Here is a 19,723-nt window from a genome sequence, read left to right on the forward strand (position 1 = left end):
AAGGCCAAAGTATGCCAGAAGTAAGCGGTAAAGTACATAACAAGGGCATAACACAAAATACATAGAAAAATACATAGCACAAAATAGAAAAAGATGGGGCTTTACAGGCGAAATGGGAGGAGAAGGATCAGCAACAACACCAAATGAACTAAAATACAGTTTTATTGTACATATTAAAACAGTGCATAGGGATGGTTACCCATGTCTAACATAATTAAAAAAGACAAACATGTAGAATCGCATTGTAGAAATACTTCCCAACAATGGAGTGCTGATAACTGGTATCAGAAGATGACGTTAGGGTCTCAGATGGAGCACGGTCTAAGGGTCCCCAACAAGCCGACGCATTTTGCACAAGGCTTCCTCAGGGCCAGAGAGACAAGAACAGACCGATATTTCCGATGCGACTGAAGTACTGGCAGGAAACACAGAATGCAAAGAAGATGGTGAAAAATAATCCATGGGTAACCATCCCTATGTACTGTTTTAGTATTTACATTAAAACTATATTTTAGTTCATTTGGTGTTGTTGCTGATCCTTCTCCTCCCATTTGGCCCGTAAAGCCCCATCTTTTTCTATTTTTGTGTTATATATTACTCAGGGGTATGGGCCCCTTTACACGGAAATTTGTTGTCTAGAAAAATACATAGCACAGAGTATCAAAGATCTTTAATTCAAACAACAGCGGATGATTCCATTAGAAGGATCAGATAGTAAAGGCTGTCCTCCGAACATGTTTAGCATTTTATGTTTCGTCTGGAGTTTTAGTTCTTTGCTCTATGTGGACAAAATATAATAACATAAACTGAGGTTCACTTAATGTCAGTCTATACATTTAAATAGCATAATTACATTCATATTCTAGAAGTATTGCACTACATGGTCATAGATTGACATACACTAATGATCTCCAAATCTCCGTGGCAGTCACCACACCAGGCACATGGTAAACCAAACCGTGGCAAGTATGGGGACCCATATTAAAATCTACATTGTAGGAAAATGTAATAAAGACAACAAACTTGTTAGGTTATCACGTGCCTGTACTCTGTAAAAAAAGGAAGAACAACACAGGAGGTGAGGAGCCAAAGGAAGCATTAAGCTGACCTAATATAAGTATTGGTTAATGGATGAGACCAGTCCGCCTAGGTCTTACACTGGAAGAGCTATCTATAGTGATAAAGGAACAGAAAAAACTGTGTCCATTAAAATAAAAAACTTAAAAATTTGAAAGAAAGAATAAAACCAGCCCACCGAGTAGTGTACGAAAAGAGGAGGGATTTCGGAGACAAGTCACCCCGCCAAGTAGTGTACAGAAAGAAAGTAGTAGACATCTCATAGGTATCGCCAAACATGTTCACAACCTGAAAAGAGTGTAACCAAGATATACAAAATTGAGGACATCCCAATAGTGAAAGAAAAAAAAAAGAAAAGAAAAGGGGTGGAGTGGTGTATGCTACATCATTGTCTTCATAAAGAGATCATCATTGTGTGAATCCATACATTTTATTTTTCATGCTAGGTAACAATGCAATAACTATTAAAATCGTAAAGCTTTCTTTTATCAGATACTATACAGTAGATGCTATTTATATACATGTTTTAAGACATGAGACCTTTTTTGTCTAAATTAATGTGCCAGTTGATGAGAGTGAGTGAAGTTGAAAATCAGTTTCTGAATGAGGAAGGCCAAGGTCATTGGTAACACATGTCAAAATGGCTCTAAAGCCATACATACTATAAGAAAACATCTTAAAGGCTAAGTTCACCTTTAGTAACTTTTTATATGTTACACCTGTATTCAGGATGAAAAATGTTACTAAAGCAGCTACCCCTTACCTCCCGCCCATCCCCCATTGTGACAGCAGGTGGGGGATTCCCTCCCTTCACCCAGTCACAATTTAAAAACAGCACTGCTGTGTGGAACTACACTCACACAGTCTCATTATTTAATCACAGAGTTCTGTGAATTATTAAACTATACGTCCTGTCTGCCACTGTGACAAATGGCTTGTAGTACTCAACCACTGGTGAGCGCCCTTGTAGTCTACCTATTTATCCTGCTCTTCAGTAAGTGTCTTCCTATATAGGAGGTATGGGGAGACAGCTGTACTTAGGGTCTGCAGAAGCTTGACATTGCATCCATGATCTGTTGATTAGGGGTGCAATGATCATCAGGCTCCAAAGAAAAAATAAATAAATCCACAATTTTTTACCTTCAAAATGTGCATTTATTATTGATTTTTTTTTTGTACAAAGTAGACCTATCCTTTAAATCACAGATCTAACGAGACTAATGGAGGCTGAAATGCTGGAACAAAAAGAAAATAGTAGACATGGACCATTGTCACTTTACTTTAGGATTGTCTTTTATCCTAGCAGGGTCCCTCCAAAGCAAATCTACACCCTAACTGAATGAAATTTAGTTTGTTAAAGCACTTCCTGTAAGTGACAACAGTGCACCCTTTCTTCATAATGTTAGCATTAGACTTTTAGTCTATACCAAGGGCACACGTGACAGGGTGACAACAAAGGAGACAGTTTTTACCCCATAACAGGAAGTGTCTAAAAAAGGAACTTTATGGCAAAACTGCCGGTTTTATTTTAAATCTCTTCATGATAAAGTTGAGCCTCTCCAACATCTTCCTCTAACCCTCTTCTATCGGATTGCTTTAGTAAAGTGCAAAAAATAGCTTATATACCCTTGTTTACTTACCTGAAGCCATGGTCATGTAATACCACCAGGGTTGAAGGCTGTCCCCTGAAGACATCCGCTGTAGACGAAACACGCCTGGGAGTGATGTCATCATTCATGTATCATGCTGTTGTTGTGCTTTGCTGTTTGTTCTCGACATCTTTGTGAATATGTTTTTATTTACAATAAACCACATATTTTAGAAGATAATGTGATATAGTCCTTTGTATTCCCCCAAAGTCCAAGAAAAAGCCCTGGGAAACACTGAAAGGAACTTTTGATTGGGGGTGCAGTTGACAAGTGTGTGCACTGAGGTAAATTCCAGTAACACCAACAGGTGTGTAAAAAACAGTAAGTTTTATTAAAACCTAGTGCTTAAAGCGGAGTTCCAGCCTCAAAATCGACATAATCGATTTTGGGCCATGCGCTTGCTCTAGGTCACCTGAAAAACAAATGGATAGTTACGATTTTTTTTTTGTTTACTTACCTTGTTATTGAAGAAAATATACTCACCTTTCTTCCACTTCCTCTCTCTGCTGCCACGGCCCACGCCGTCTCTTCCACCTTGCATTGATTCCTGGGAACTAAATGTCATCGCTCCCAGGAATCAATGCGCCTGCACCGGCCTCGCTCGTCAGTTCTGGTGCGGGTGCCTCATTCCCTGCTAAACAGCTTCTGGGCATGCCCAGAAGCTGTGGAGGGATGACGCGCCCGCACCGGAAGTGACGAGCGGGGCCGGTGCAGGCGCATTCTGGGAGAAGAGGACACGGAAGAGGATGCAGAAGAGGACGCGCTGGCTTCAGCTGCCCACATCCGAGATGGCAAGTAAGTATTTCTTCTAAAAGGTAAGTGCGACCCCGGACAGTACAGGGCTATCCATTGTGGAATGTACTAGCCCTGACTGTCCCGGGGGTATTTTTAGCTAAATTTCACCCCCAAGGCCGGAACTCCGCTTTAATTCCCACTGAGCTGCTCTATGGATCCCAGTTTATTACTGCACACCACAATGGAGGAAGGTTCCTCCTAGTTCCTGTAGCGCCAGATTTTTGTTTTTGTTTGATGATCTTTATATTTCCCCGTAGACTTTGTGACTACATTTGTGTGAAAAGAGGCGCTCTGACAAACATCCTTATTAGAGAGACATACACTTCATTTACCCAAAACGTATTTCCCAATTCAAAACCTTGATGGGTTGATTTGATCGGTATCCTGGAGATTTTAATTCTCTAGAGGCATGATTTGTGTCCACAAACACATATGACCTCAGTATTTAGGGGTCGTAATTTCAGGTAAAAAGCTGGAGTGTCACTGTTGGTGCTGGACCACAGAGGATGTTATGTATCACATAGTGTATTATTATCAAATGTTGATGCTTTGTTAGCACTGTTGGTCCCATCACATATGGACATGCTGGACTTATTTTTTTTATTTTTAAAATGTATTTACTTTGACGTTTTTATTTTTTTGCGATTTTTTGAGTGCAGCTGTCATTTATATACATTTTTAAGTGGTAATATTTTAACACTTTTTTATTTTGTCTTTTATTTTTAAGAGTGCTGCTGTCTCTCTTTCGTTATTGTATTATTTTCACAGGGCGAGGAGTTTTTTTGTTGTCCACTTTCCACCACCAGTCTTCTCCACTGTTTATTTCCTGGGTGGGCCCTTCTTTGGATGTCCCCATCACTGTATGCATGATTTGGACACTTTCTATTTGATGTTATTGGTCCTCTTAGGCTCCATTCACATCCATGCGTGTTGCTTTCAAGAGTTTCTGCAGTGCTTTTTGTGTTTCCGCGTTTTTGGACACGCGTTTATGACACGTTTTTGACGTGTTTTTGATGCATTTAGCATTTTTCCTTTTTGTAAAGGAACAATTGGAACACATCACTGTATATATAACAGAGGATGTCAGATGACATTTGGACTTCCTGCTTCCTCCCTGTCCTTGGTGTGTTTTTTTTGCATGGATTATCATGGCTGCAATGACGTTTTTTTCTAGATTCAGCAACAGCTATTGCTGCAGTTTTGCTTGGGAGGAAGTCGAGGAAGAGGAACAGAGGAGAAAGCATTGTTTTTGGGTGCTTTCGGTGATTGCCAATAGGGAGCAGAGAGGGCAATTCTGGGAAATTTACAATGACCTCCGAGCCTATGAAGACAAGTTTCTGAATTACTTACAGATGTCTATTAAAAGGTGAGTTCATGATTTTATAACATTATCTAACCTTACTCTCAACCCTAACCCCTTAAGTGAAACCCCCTAACTAAATTGGCTTAATGTAGGTGCTTGCATAGGTCACATTGTGTTTGTGGTTTTCTCAATCCCCCTTTTTCCCTACACAGTTTTGATGCTTTGCTTGGTTTACTCAGGACCAAGGTGCAACGTCAGAACACATTTTTCAGGGATAGCATTCTACCAGTTGATAGGCAAATTTTTTCATTGAGGTAAGTTTTGGTTGTTTTTTTGGCTGAACCTTTAAGGGAGATGTATGGGATTACTTATTTTTCCCATTTTTACTTACCTAGGTGGATGCATCATCGGTCCGATGCTGCATCTGTCCCCCGGCACCTCTGCCCTGAGTGCTCCAATGAGCGAGGAGGGGGCAGAGCTGAGAGCTTCTGACTGACAGCCAACAGCTCTCTGCTCTGAGAGCTGTGAGAACTGAGCAATCAGCGGTGTTCAATCGCTTGGTTCTGACAGCTCGCTGAGCAGAGAGCTGGTGACTGTCAGTCACCAGCTCTCTGCTCTTCTCCTCCTTGCTCATTGGAGTGCTGGGCTGAGGAGGGGCAGGAAGAGGCTTAGCCAGGTTTCAGTCCAAACACGTGGTGGATCCCAACTTCGTGGTCATGATGATGTGGTGCCTGGACCGACATCTGTGACATCAACAGAGAGTGAACTGCACTCCTGTAATCCATAGATGCACAGCCAAACGAGCTTTGGTTGTACATCTCCCTTAACCAAAACTTTAATTAAAAGAATTTTGCAATGAAAAAAGCAAAACAGTTTCTTCCCTCTTTAAATTGGTGCACCCAAACTTTTTTATGTTTTCAACATATTTAGTTTTTTTTTTTAAACAAACAGAAAACAACAGAACTATGTTCTGAAATCCAAAAATTATAAACTATGGTATGTGAATCGCTCCTGGGATGCTTCATGTTGCTGGGAAGACATAGAATGAGCACTTTCTCCAAAGTGCTCTTCCTGAGCTCTACATGGAGCAAGTTGGAAAGTGTAGTACGGCCCCCTATTTGCCACATCTTGTGCTACAAAACTTGATACTGGTGGACCAAATGTAGATGCTGTAGTAGCTGGTTTTGGATCCAGCTGTCTAAGCGGTGGTCTGTAGGGGTAAGGATTTCCAGCGCTGTGTGCAGGCTGCATAGACAGCTGGTAATGGAGGGTTCTGATAAGGGGCATAAGTGGCTGTCAGTGTTGGCTGATGTGGGATAATTATGTCTGTCTGGGTACTGGGCTGGGCACTAATAATATATTATTTAATCCATTGCATCACTGCAAGTTTAATTTCAAATTTCAAATTCAATTGTTCTCATTAAGCACCTGGTCAATATAGGGAACATGTGTATTTGCAAACTGTTGCAAAATTGACATTTGACCTGTAAACCTATCAGACAGTTCCTTTAATAAAGCCAATATTTTGCCACTCTGTTTTTCATGTAGCTGTTTTGTACCACCTCCCCTCTTTGATGTGGGCAATTGGGTACTGATGTAGCAGAACCCCTCTCCTCCTGTTCCTCTTCTAAAGCCTCCTCCACCATTTGTGAATTTTGAGACCCTGTATTTTGAGGCTCCTGTCTTGGCACTGAGGGGTCTTCTACATCAGGCTTGTTGTCCCAGCTGGTGTCTGTGCTGTAAATACAAAAACAAACCAGACTGTTTTTTTTTTTTTTTTTGGGGGGGGGGGGGGGGGGGTTAATAATTGTAAAGAAACACAGATTCAAGATGACCTTTTACCCCAAATGATCTTCTCATCTCAAGAGTGGGTTTCAAAGATTCAAGGTCCTTGGCGTACGTGTAGGGTGTGAAGGACAGCCAAACAACTTTGCACACTCCATTCTTTTTCAAATGACTGTTATAACTATCTTTGGCACTCCACCATCTGGTTTGAAAAGCTTTTATTGCAAAACATAAATTTAATTTTTTTTTCAGATACCTGGCAACTGGACACTCAATTTCTAGTCCGCATTTTCAGCTCTCGATTGGGAAATCTACTGCCAGCTATGTTATCTGGGGCACATGCGCCATCATTTGGGAGGTTCTTAAAGTGGTGGTCTTCCCAAAATCTACACTAGTCTAATGGACAAAGATAGCGGATCTATTCTGGCAGCACTACACAATCGCATGGGTGCTATTGATGACAAGCATATCCAGATCCTGAAGCCAGTAGCCAGTGCCAGCAGCTTTTATAACTATAAAAAATATTTTTTGTTTGTGCTTTTTGCCATGGCAGATGCCAATTACTGTTTTGTATATGTCAATATAGCGTTCCAACTCTAGTATAGTTGCCCACTCAACCTTGGGACATTTGCTGCAAAAAAAATAGACTGAGACTACCAGCCAATAGGCTGATCCCGGGAACTAGTGGGAATGCAATGCCACATGATGTCTTTGTGGCTAATGAAGCGTTCGCGCTAGGGGAACACTTTCTCAGAACCTATTCAAGCCACTCTTTGTACATTGAAAGAAGGGTGTTCAATTATCCCCTAACCAGGGCCAGGAGAGTTGTTGAATGCACTTTTGGCATACTGGCCAACAAATGGCATTTGGGGCACACACTAATATATCTTGAAATGAAGCACGCTATACACGCTGTGAAAGCTACATGAGCTCTGCTTAATTTTATTCAGGAGCATGATGGGTTCCAATTTGAAGACACCCTTGGCAATCAGCCCATGACAAGAGCAGAACTGTGATCCACTCGGGGCAGCAGGAGTGGTGCTGCTATCTTAGACATCTTCTGCTTAATGTCTCCAGAAGCTCAGCTGCCATGGCAGCTAAATGCATAGTTTAAATTGACCAAATTAGACAGAGAATCTTTACATTGTGAATGTGTATTTCCTTTTTTAATATTCTGTTTGGTAATTATTTCTAATATGCTCTTTACAGGCGTTATTTTGCCTGTATTGCAAAATTTGTATCTGAACTGAAGATACTATTAAAAAACATAGCCTTATTTGAACTTGAGTTTTGCTTTGGTATTTTTTTAAAGAACATTATTAGTCGCAAACAGAGAAATCCAGATGTTATGGAAATACAAGTCCCATGAAGGATTGCAAGGCTGACAGTTCCAAGCATCATTGCCAAAGCTAAGGCATGATAGGACTTGTAGTTCTGCAACAGCTGCAGGACCACAGGCTGAACACACATTATGTAGGGGTCTCCTAAATTTAGAAACAAAGGGACATTTTAATCTACTGCACTTTTGGGGGCTACAATTACTGGATATTGACAACAGAGAGCAAAAACTGTACAGTGGAACTTGGGCACATGCTTGGGTACAGCCAATTACATTTGAAATCTGCTTGCTTCTTGGAGAATAAATCCCATTGTGAATACAGCTACTTGGCAACTTCAATCTATCCCTAGTCCCATTTTCTATGATCCTTGTGTTGTGGACCAGCAGGACTTTAGATGTATGTCCTTGGCCTAACCAGGCTGATCAGATACCTAGTCTTCACCATGTTTCTTGCAGCCAAAACTGGGACTTCCTGGTTCTGAGGGCAGCCTAGGAAGTTTTCTTTTAAAGGGGAGGTGTTTGAGCACATGCTGGATCTAAAAAAAACACAAAATGCATCAAAAATGAATAACAAAAGGCAGTAGTTGCATTTTTGATGCGGGCCCAATGAAGTCTATTACATGCAAAACACTGCATGCTGTGGGAAAAAAAATCTCTGACCCATTCCAAAAATGCAGAGGCACAAAAATGCATTGATGTGAATGTGTTCTATAAGAACCCGTGTTAAAAACAATGTCTTGTGTTTCTGCAAAAGCATGAAAAAATGCATTAATGGAGCATAAGGATCCTGAAGATTACTTCAGCAGCAGAAGGGTGTGGAGGGGTTTGGCGGTTTCAAGTGCCATTGCAGCGCTGGATCAGCGGTTCCCCACACCTTCAAATGGCAGCACTGAAGAACCTAGAGGGGGCTCATAGGTAAATATATCTGGCTTCAAAAGGTAAGAATAGTGCAAACACTAGCAAGATAGGTTAGAAGAGGGAGGGAAGGATCATATTTAGCCCAGAATGTGGTTATATTGAAAGCTGCAGATTTGATACCTTTTAAAACATCTTTTGGATTTAAATTGCCATTCTTGTTTGGGACTTTATGGATAGGCATTTGGTCATTTTTAGTTTCTACTTTAACTTTTTGTAAATACTAAAATATTATGTTCACATTTAATTTCTTACAGCTACTTCATTATGTTAAAAAAGTAAATTTCAAAAATACAGCAGGAGATCAAGTATTTTTTGATAAGAATGGAGATATTCCAATTTCCCTAGATATTCTTAATTGGTGGCTTTATCCCAATGGTAGCAATCAGTATATCCATGTTGGCAGATCTGATGGACGTGCTCCAGAAGGCAGTAAACTGCAGATTGATGAAAACAAGATTATGTGGAATGGACACAAGCATGTAAGCATTCAGGTTTTGTTTTACTGGACTGGGAAGAGCATTTATACATAAGGATTCTTTAATCAATAAATAAATACATAATAAAATATACAACTTTAACTCAGCATGTGCACAACACAACCTACACAATACAGATTATATAAATATAGTACCTCCCAAATTTCTGAGCTGAGAAAGAGCGATACTTTTTGGAAGAAAGTATGTAGGTAAAGGACACAGCCCTGCCATGTTTCCAGTTATGTACTGCAAAGAATAAATACTGTATACAATAGAATCATCGGTTAACCTAATAAATAATTTTTTTGTTCAACATTACTTCTATTTTTAAATAAACAAAAGCCATCATTTAAAGGTTGTATGAAAGGCTTAGTGTAATAGGAAATTTTTTTGTAGTTCAACAATACTTTTTTTAATGGTCTATAAAAAGAGGAAAAACTGAGAAGAAAAGAGGAACAGGCAGAGATATTTGACTCTAAAAGATGGACAGTTTCTCCTAATGAGGGACAATTGGGAGCTGTGCTTTATATTATACAGTATATACAGTATCTCACAAAAGTTAGTACACCCCTCACATTTTTGTAAATATGTTATTATATCTTTTCATGTGACAACACTGAAGAAATTACACTTTGCTACAATGTAAAGTAGTGAGTGTACAGCTTGTATAACAGTGTCAATTTGCTGTCCCCTCAAAATAACTCAACACACAGCCATTAATGTCTAAACTGCTAGCAACAAAAGTGAGTACACCCCTAAGTTAAAATGTCCAAATTGGGCCCAAAGTGTCAATATTTTGTGTGGCCACCATTATTACTCAGCACTGCCTTAACCCTCTTGGGTATGGAGTTCACCAGAGCTTCACAGGTTGTCACCGGAGTCCTCTTCCACTCCTCCATGACAACATCATGGAGCTGGTGGATGTTAGAGACCTTGCGCTCCTCCGCCTTCCATTTGAGGATGCCCCACAGATGGTCAATAGGGTTTAGGTCTGGAGACATGCTTGGCCAGTCCATCACCTTTACCCTCAGTTTCTTTAGCAAGGCAATGGTCGTCTTGGAGGTATGTTTGGGGTCATTATCATGTTGGAATACTGCCCTGTGGCCCATGTCACAGTACATGTTGGCATTCATGGTTCCCTCTGTGAACTGTAGCTCCCCAGTGCCGTCAGCACTCATGCAGCCCCAGACCATGACATTCCCACCACCATGTTTGACCATAGGCAAGACATACTTGTCTTTGTACTCCTCACCTGGTTGCCGCCACACACGCTTGACACTCATCAGACCACAGGACATAGTTCCAGTAATCCATGTCCTTAGTCTGCTTGTCTTCAGCAATCTGTTTAGGGACTGTCTTGTGCATCGTCTTTAGAAGAGGCTTCCTTCTGGGACAACAGCCATGCAGACCAATTTGATGCAGTGTGTCTATTTTCCAAAGACAACCTTTGGATATGATGCTGAGCACATGCACTCAACTGATTGGTCGACCATGGCGAGGCCTGTTCTGAGTGGAACCTGTCCTGTTAAACTTCTGTATAGTCTTGGCCACCGTGCTGCAGCTCAGTTTCAGTGTCTTGGCAATCTTCTTATAGTCTAGGCTAGTGATGGCAAACCTTGGCACCCCAGATGTTTTGGAACTACATTTCCCATGATGCTCATACACTTCGCAGTTTAGTTGAGCTTCATGGGAAATGTAGTTCCAAAACATCTGGGGTGCCAAGGTTTGCCATCACTGGTCTAGGTCATCTTTATGTAGAGCAACAATATTTTTTTCAGATCCTAAGAGAGTTCTTTGCTATGAGGTACCATGTTGAACTCCCAGTGACCAGTATGAGAGAGTAAGAGCAATAACACCAAATTTAACACACCTGCTCGCCATTCACACCTGAAACCTTGTAACAATAATGAGTCGCATGACATCGGGGAGGGGAAATGGCTAATTGGGTCCAATATGGACATTTTCACTTAGGGGTGTACTCACTTTTGTTGCCAGCAGTTTAGACATTAATGGCTGTGTGTTAAGTTATTTTGAGGAGAAAGTAAATTTACACTGTTATACAAGCTGTGCACTCACTACTTTACGTTGTAGCAAAGTGTCATTTCTTCAGTGTTGTCACATGAAAAAATATAATAAAATATTTACAAAAATGTGAGGGGTGTACTCACTTTTGTGAGATACTGTATTTATTAAAGGCTTACCTATACCTATGTACGAGTTAACAGAGTGGGTTTACAACCTCTTTAATGCATTCATTGCATTAAGGTAAAAAATGTTTAGATTAAAGTAATGACCCCTCACCCCCAAACACTTTCCTGAGCCCTCACTTGATCCAGTGCTGTGCCCATCTGCAGTGGCTCTCTCCTCTTCTCCCCACTCTCACAGAGAGCAGGAACCAATGGCTCCCGCTGCTCTTAGCCGAGAGCAGCCAGAGCCATTGGTTCCTGCTGCTGTCAGTCAACTCTTGTGATGAGGAGTGGGGGCGGGGCCGAGCCTCACTGTCTTTGTCATTGGACACAGGCAGTGGGGCTCAGGATCGAGCACCCCAGGGGTGCCACGATGGGAAGAAGCTTCCTATGGCGGCACACAGAGAAGTGGAGGAGCAAAGAGCACTGGCAGGGAATCCAAGAAGATGAGGTGCAGGGTTGCTCTGTACAATTTCATTGTACAGGGTAGGTAAGTATAAAGCTGTTTTTTATTTAAAAAAAATAAAATGTAAGACTTTACAAATACTTTAGTATGTATACATATTTCATTGGACTGAGCTGAAAATAATTGTCACAGTTTTCTAATGATCTACAAAATGTCTTTGGGGTTAACCCTGGGAATTTTGCCTATAAAAATAATACAAAAATATAACCCTTTAGAAATAACTGAATATAAGTTATAGCTTCCTTATGAAAATGACTACAAATCAGTTATCAGTAGCATATTTTTTTCCCATAATTATTGAATTGCACTTTCTTGCACCCTATTATTATTTACTATGTTGTCTAACTCATTTTTATTCTCATTCTCCCGCTATTAGCTTCCTATTTCTGTCTGCAGTTATCCATGTCCAAAAGGATTCAGAAGAGCCAGTCGTCAAGGACAAAAAATCTGTTGTTTTGATTGCGTTCCATGCTCTGAAGGAGAAATCCTCAACCCTAATGGTACGATACAAATCCAACTCCATGCATCTGATAATGATGATGGTTACAGCTAATTTTTAGAAGTTATAAATAATATATTTATTTTTTGTTACTTACTCTGACTTGAATTGCATCTCCTGATTAGCATACTATATTGTAAAAATATCAACCATTTTCTTTTATTTATTCCATAGATGCTACTGAATGTCTCAAGTGTCCAGAAGATCAATGGCCAAATATATCCAAAGAAAAATGTGTTCCAAAACCAATCCAGTTTCTGGCTTATGATGAGATACTGGGCTCTTGCCTGGCCTCTATCTCAATTATTTGTTGTCTTCTCACCTTTTCTGTACTTTGCCTGTTCCTCGTAAAGCACAAAACACCCATCGTTAAGGCCAACAATCAGGAGCTCAGTTATCTCCTTCTTGTTTCCCTTATGTTTTGCTTCTTATGCTCATTAGTATTCATTGGACGCCCTAGCATGGTGACCTGCATGCTACGTCAAGTAGTCTTTGGCATTATTTTCTCAGTTTGTCTTTCCGTAATACTAGCAAAGACTCTCACTGTCATCATGGTGTTCAGAGCAACAAATCCAGCAGACACTAAAATAAGAAAGCTTGTGAGACTGAGGATTCCAATATACATTATTCCTTTTTGTTCTTTGATCCAGATTCTCATTTGCCTAATATGGCTAACTAGTTCTGCTCCCTTTGAAGAATTCAATATGATGGCAGAGATTGGAACAATTGTTATTGAATGCAACGAAGGATCCAAACTATTGTTTTCATGCGTTTTGGGATATATGGGACTCTTAGCTTTCATTAGCCTCATTGTTGCGTTTATGACCAGGAATCTTCCTGATACCTTTAATGAAACCAAGTTCATCACATTTAGTATGTTAGTGTTTGCTAGTGTTTGGATTACATTTATCCCTGCTTATGTTAGCACCAAAGGAAAATACATGGTGGCAGTGGAAATATTTGCTATCATTTCTTCTTCTGCGGGGATGCTTGTTTGTATCTTCTTTCCTAAATGCTACATTATTTTATTGCAACCAGAAATGAATGATAAAAGATATATAACCGGGAGTAGAAAGAGATCATGACTTCTCCTGAGGTTACCGGCCGCAAGAGTGAACAAAGTGCCCGGATTTAAAAAGTGAAGGCTTACTATGATTTACTGTAGGATACAGCTAGAGATGGTAATTGTATCCAAGCAAATTTTTTTACATTTTTATTGAAAAACAACAATGATCTTCTTGTGCCTTAAGCCTTCTATCTGTATAGCTGCAGTGTGAGATATTCTAAGGAACCACATCTCTCACTGATAGTCTAACGATATTTGGACTCTGAATTGGTTTATGATATCAGTACTGTGCTGCTTACTCTAGCTGAAGAGAAAGCTGTATCTTGGTGCCTTAAGTGCAAGAACTTCCTTGCTTCTGCTTTATCCTATCTGTGGATCTTTGCTTTTAGTACCTCTTCTGCTGTTTTAATTTTCCCCTTCTGGTCATCAGAGGGGGCAGCTCTGACATGAGGAAGCAAAGCCTTGCATCTAATAAGGAGGCCACATCCAGAAAGAGACACAGTGCTAAAAAATGCAATGTTTTGATTGGATGATGATTTTCCATGGAATCATGCACACATGGTATAAAAATATACAGGCCAGCCTAAAGAAACATGGACAAAAAACAATGAACAGTCAACAATGAACATTTATCGGACAGGTATTATTTATACATGGACAGTTTATGTTGGTGGGCAAGCCGTTCGGGCTGAACATTGGCTGTTCAGAAAACGCCCGAATTTGCGGGGCGACCGGCGGGATGCTTGCTCGCTGAATGCCCCACAATGCACTGCGCACCTCACAGTGCATTCTAGGGCCCTGATTGGCTAAAGCAATGCATCTGACTGCTGGTCAGGTGCAAGGCTTTACCCAGTCAGGGCACAGAGCACTGTCAGAGCCCTGATTGAACAAAGTCATGATGACTTTGCCCAATCATGGCTCAGTGCTCATAGTTCCACCCCACACTATAAAAAAATTCCTTCACAGGGGGAAAGTGTGGGGCAGTGACGTCACCTTAATGTAATTTTTCATTTAATGTAATTTAATTTACTGCATTTTAATGTAATTTAATTTTCATTTACCACTTTTGTTACAGGGCAATTTTACCCCCTTTCTGCCCAGGCCAATTTTTAGGTTTCAGCGCTGTCTCACTTTGAATGATAATTGCGCGGTCATGCAATACTGTACTCAAACAAAAATGTATCATTTTGTTCACACAACCAGAGCTTTCTTTTGGTGGTATTAAATCACCACTTTTTTTTTTTTTTTTTTTGCTAAATAAATCAAAACATTCCGAAAATTTTGAAAAAAAAAAAACATGTTTTTCTTTATTTCTGTTTGCAAATAAATAATAGTTTTTTTACACATTATGATGTGTGGCTTTCATTGCCATAAGCAAGCATTTTACTGAATGAAATTGATTCATTCAGTTTGTTTATTGTGATTAGCTGTGATTTGCCAGAGCTACCGTGTGATCACATTGACCAATCACTGCAAGCAACACAATTGTACCCAATGGTTGGCATGAAAGGAAGCCATCCATTGTGTGCAACTGTCATGGGATTTGCTGTGATTGGCCACAGTGGTCACATGGTACCAGCAGCAAGCTGGTACACTGATATGATGTCCACCCAGATTGTCAAAAGATCCGCCCACTCGTCATTTTGCTATAAGCAGGCCGGGAACTGGTTAATATAATTTTTTATTTGTTATTTTTAGTATTTTTAAATCTGTGATTTCATTACAAAAATTTCTGGTGATCCTGCCATGGTTATTCAGGTACTTCCTGTTATAGAGTCATCTAGGCCTGCAAGAAATCAACAGTTAGATGTAACAAAAAATGAACAAAAAGTTGAAAAAAGTATTTTATTTAAAAAGATTGCAGTCATTAACATAGCCCTTTACCAAACAAAATGTTATTCAGTTAAGATTACCATCTACCTTAACTTGGAAGCAAGGCTGTACAGCAAAATTCTGTGAATATTGGGCTTAAAAATCAAATACACTCACCCTGATAAAGAAAAAAAAAACGGTAGTTGGAAATGACCTTGCACATTTGAGCCATTCAAACCACAGAATTTATTTACTAGAGAAAAAAGACAGCTTGGTATCAACTGAAAATGTTTGTTTTTGTATTGGTATGTACTGTATGTAGTTGTAGTACCAGTGGCAGCTGGTGCTCAAAACTTTTGGGGAGCGCAAACAGAAAAATGTAATAGGCATTGCTTTGCGGCAAAAAATGCGGTGAAAAAATTGCGTGACTTTGAGGTCAAAAAGTGTGAAAGGGGCCTTCAGTAATCAAGGTATAGTGTGCTCCCTTCAATGCAGAGTGACCAGTGTGCCCCCTTAAATGCAGAGTGACCAGTGAATACTGTGCCCCCATCAACGAGAGTGACCAGTGATCAGTGTGCCCCCTTCAATGCAGAGTGACCAGTGATCAGTGTGCCCCCTTCAATGCAGAGTGACCAGTGATCAGTGTGCCCCCTTCAATGCAGAGTGACCAGTGATCAGTGTGCCCCCTTCAATGCAGAGTGACCAGTGTGCCCCCATCAATGCAGAGTGACCTGCGTGCCCCCTTCAATGCAGAGTGACCAGCGTGCAACCATCAATGCAAAGTGAACAGCGTGCACCCATCAATGCAGAGTGACCAGCATGCCCCCTTCAATGCAGAGTGACCAGCGTGCCCCCTTCAATGCAGAGTGACCAGTGCACTTACCTGATTTGCAGTGGCAGCTTCTCCTCAGTCCCCTGCATCTCCTCGAGTCCTCCCGCCTGGTCCTCCCGCCTCCTCCTTTGCCAATGGCATGGGTTTGCCTTTTGGCCAATCAGGAAATGGGTCTCGGACCCGCTTCCTGATTGGCCAGGAGGAGGATCCGTGTGACAATAGCGAATTTTCATTCGCTATTGTCACACAAATGGGTGGGCTAGGGCGCAGTACTCTGCGCCCCGCACCCACCCTTTTCTGAAGCCTATTAGAGCGTCTAGCTCTAATCAGGTGCTTCAGAAGAAAAAAAACATTGAACTCCATGCGTCCGGCGCCCCGCATGTAGATTAGGGGGCCGGATGAATGGATAGGGGGGGGGGGCGGCGCCCCTGCACCCCCAACGCACCAGCCGCCACTGTATAGAACTGTACTCTTTTGATGTCTGAATTTCAGGTCAACTACTCTCTGTAATAATGACAGGTATCATTATTCATTTTTCCTAAACATCTGCCACTAAACCAGTCTTTCATTATAGGCTGTACGGAAAACTTCTCTTTATTAGCAATTCACCATCTTTTCTAGTTAACAGTAAATGGAAATTGAAGGTGTAACGCTAATCTTAAATGTATATAGCAGATGTGCAAGTCCATGTAATAAGGAAAGTCCACAACATGAGAGTGTCCACTCCACAAGCAGATGTGAAAAGCCAGAAGAACCACCACCGAGCCTAGAAGACACACTGCCTCTTACCAGAAAACAAGAACCCTCATTACAAAGGTCTTGTACAGCATTCAGGTTAATAGTCAAACGACTCCTCCATTAGGCTGGCAAGTGAAATCTCCTCCAAAGGTAGATGGCTCAGATAAAGCAAAAACAAGGCGTCCTCATAGCATATTATGTATATACATTTTTATTTCACACACTAAATCAAAAGGCTTACATTAGAGCGGAATCTCTAATAGTGTGTTTAGTAGGTAGTAGGTAATGTAGGTAATGTGAAAGTCTACTAAACTTGAACTGTTTAGGAGATATTCAGAGTGCATGCAGCCAGTGACGTTACCGGTGCATGTACTCTAAGGGTCCGGCATATAGTGCCGCATCTTCAGAGCCCATGCAGTGAACGGCGGCTCCCACGTGCATGTGCAGGAGTGATGTCATCGCGCCCCCGGCCACTCATGTAGCTGGAGACCACAAACCCAGAAGGAAGACAGGGGAAAGTTGTCAGCCCTCTAAGCGGTGACAGCGTGGCGCTGGAGGGCTTCATTCTAAGGTAAGTTTCTCATAATGTGCTTGTATGTGATGCATATCACCACATTATGACCTTGGCTTGCAGGGATTTTTTTTTTTTTTTTTTACCAACTGCGGTTTACTACTGTTTTAAGACCCAGTTCCCTTTACAGATCCTCTCCTCCTCCTGCAGTGTAACCCCCAGAGAAAATACTTATAGATTGATGCACAACGTTTTAGAAGGATCTTAGGATAAATGATGAAATGCATGAAATACAGGTGCAGTACAGATGAATGCATGGTTGTTAAATACAGCGGCCAATGTAGTTGGAGGCTAAGGGACTGCATACATACCTGATTTTTATTGGGTCAAACCACAAGGTGAGAGTATTGGAATGTTGGTGATGTGTTGTGCACAATACAAGTATACCAAATACAAATTTGGTAGAATGCGTTCAGGTAAAAAATCCCTTTACCTTTAGAAACCACTTAATTATGGATAAGGGAAAAACAAATTTTAGAGGTTAATTGATTATGTTTAATAAGATAGATAGATAGATAGATAGATAGATAGATAGATAGATAGATAGATAGATAGATAGATAGATAGATAGATAGATAGATAGATAGATAGATAGATAGATAGATAGATAGATAGATAGATAGATAGATAGATAGATAGATACATAGATACATAGATAGATATAGATAGATAGATAGATAGATAGATAGATAGATAGATAGATAGATAGATAGATAGATAGATAGATAGATAGATAGATAGATAGATAGATAGATAGATAGATAGATAGATAGATAGATAGATAGATAGATAGATACATAGATAGATACATAGATAGATACATAGATTTATAAATGTTTATTTTGCAATGGACTGGCAAAAAAACAAAACTAAAATGCATCTTTAATAACTATGCACAACAGTACATTATCTTAAAGTTCACATTGCAAATACTTTTAAGGGAATGTTTCTTTTTCTATTATGTTCAGTACTTAGCAGTAAAATGTAACATTTTGGAAAAAATATAAAACATAGTAATGCTCCATTGGAAGATAAAATAGCAAACACCTCAACAGCCACCATATCCTTGCCTTTAGAACATAAATAGGTTGGAAAGAAAGAGATCCAGACACTGCAGAATACCAGCATACTGAAGGTAATATACTGAGCCTCATTATAAGTGTCTGGAAGCTTCCTAGATAGAAAGGCAATAAAAAAACTAAAAATAGCTAGTATACCAATGTAGGAAACTGCAAAGTAAAATGCAGCAATAGAACCTTCATTACACTTTACAATAATAAGTCCTGACATTGTTTTAGTATCGTATTCGAGGAATGGTGGTGCACATATTAGCCAGGACATACAAATTATCAGCTCTCCTAAAGAACCAATAAAAAACAAGACTACTGATATTTTTGATCCCAAAAGTTTTCTTAACCTGCTTCCTGGTTTTGTAGCATTAAATGCAATTATTACTGTAATTGATTTGCCAAGAACCGCTGAAATAGCCACAGAAAAAATAAATCCAAATGCAGTTTGTCTCATGAGACATGTCACTTCCCTAGGATGTCCCAAAAAGAGGAACGAGAGGAGGAACCCCCAGAAAAGAGATATTAGAAGGACATAGCTGAGGTTGCAATTGTTGGCTTTCACTAAAGGGGTTTTTCTATATTTTACAAAGATCCACAACACCAAAGCCGTAATTGCAGAGAAGACAGAGGCCACGACTGTCAATGTTCTTCCTAATAGATCTTCATAGGATTGGAAATGTAATGGACGTTTAATACATTGATTCTGATTTAGATTAGGCCATTGATCATCTGGACATCTTTCACACTTTTCCATTGCTAAAAAAAAGAAAATAAGAATATTGGTGTATATTGGGTTTTCTTTGTTGTTTTCCCACTCACAGAAGTTGCTTTATTGTTAAATCATTTGAATTATAATGACAAAGTCTTGTTTGACTTTTAACAAAAAGTATCACTAGATCAGAAAGAATGTAAAAAGAGTCTGTTAACCTAACGAAGGCTAAGTTCACCTTTCCAGGCAGAATTTCACTTTCCATAATATATAGAAGCCTTTGCTAATGTCCCTGCAGTCCAAGCCATCCCAACGTGCTTATCTCTCACTTATCTAGTCCATGGAAGCTTTGAATGTTCACCTCTCAGTTCAAAATTTAAAAAAATGCTTTCTGAGAGCTGACTTCCTGTATCGTCATGTGACCTTCTAGGA

At 40.1% G+C, this 19,723-nt stretch overlaps 2 protein-coding genes across 2 annotated transcripts in view; both read left to right on the plus strand.

The window, feature by feature from the left end:
* The window catches only part of LOC309569711 (NACHT, LRR and PYD domains-containing protein 12-like), a 1,096,074-nt gene that overhangs the window by 579,229 nt on the left and 497,122 nt on the right, over positions 1-19,723 (plus strand). The window lies entirely within an intron of this gene.
* Positions 4,670-13,578, plus strand: LOC309569828 (vomeronasal type-2 receptor 26-like; the record flags this gene model as incomplete). The annotated part of the gene is made up of 6 exons (XM_082275831.1): positions 4,670-4,887; positions 5,037-5,138; positions 7,819-7,907; positions 9,212-9,345; positions 12,371-12,494; positions 12,668-13,578. 6 exons carry the CDS (start codon positions 4,670-4,672, stop codon positions 13,576-13,578), a joined length of 1,578 nt encoding a protein of 525 aa, XP_082131957.1.

The sequence above is a fragment of the Pelophylax lessonae genome, assembly GCF_965119305.1.
Source record: "Pelophylax lessonae genome assembly, chromosome: 13".
NCBI classification, from domain to species: domain Eukaryota; kingdom Metazoa; phylum Chordata; class Amphibia; order Anura; family Ranidae; genus Pelophylax; species Pelophylax lessonae.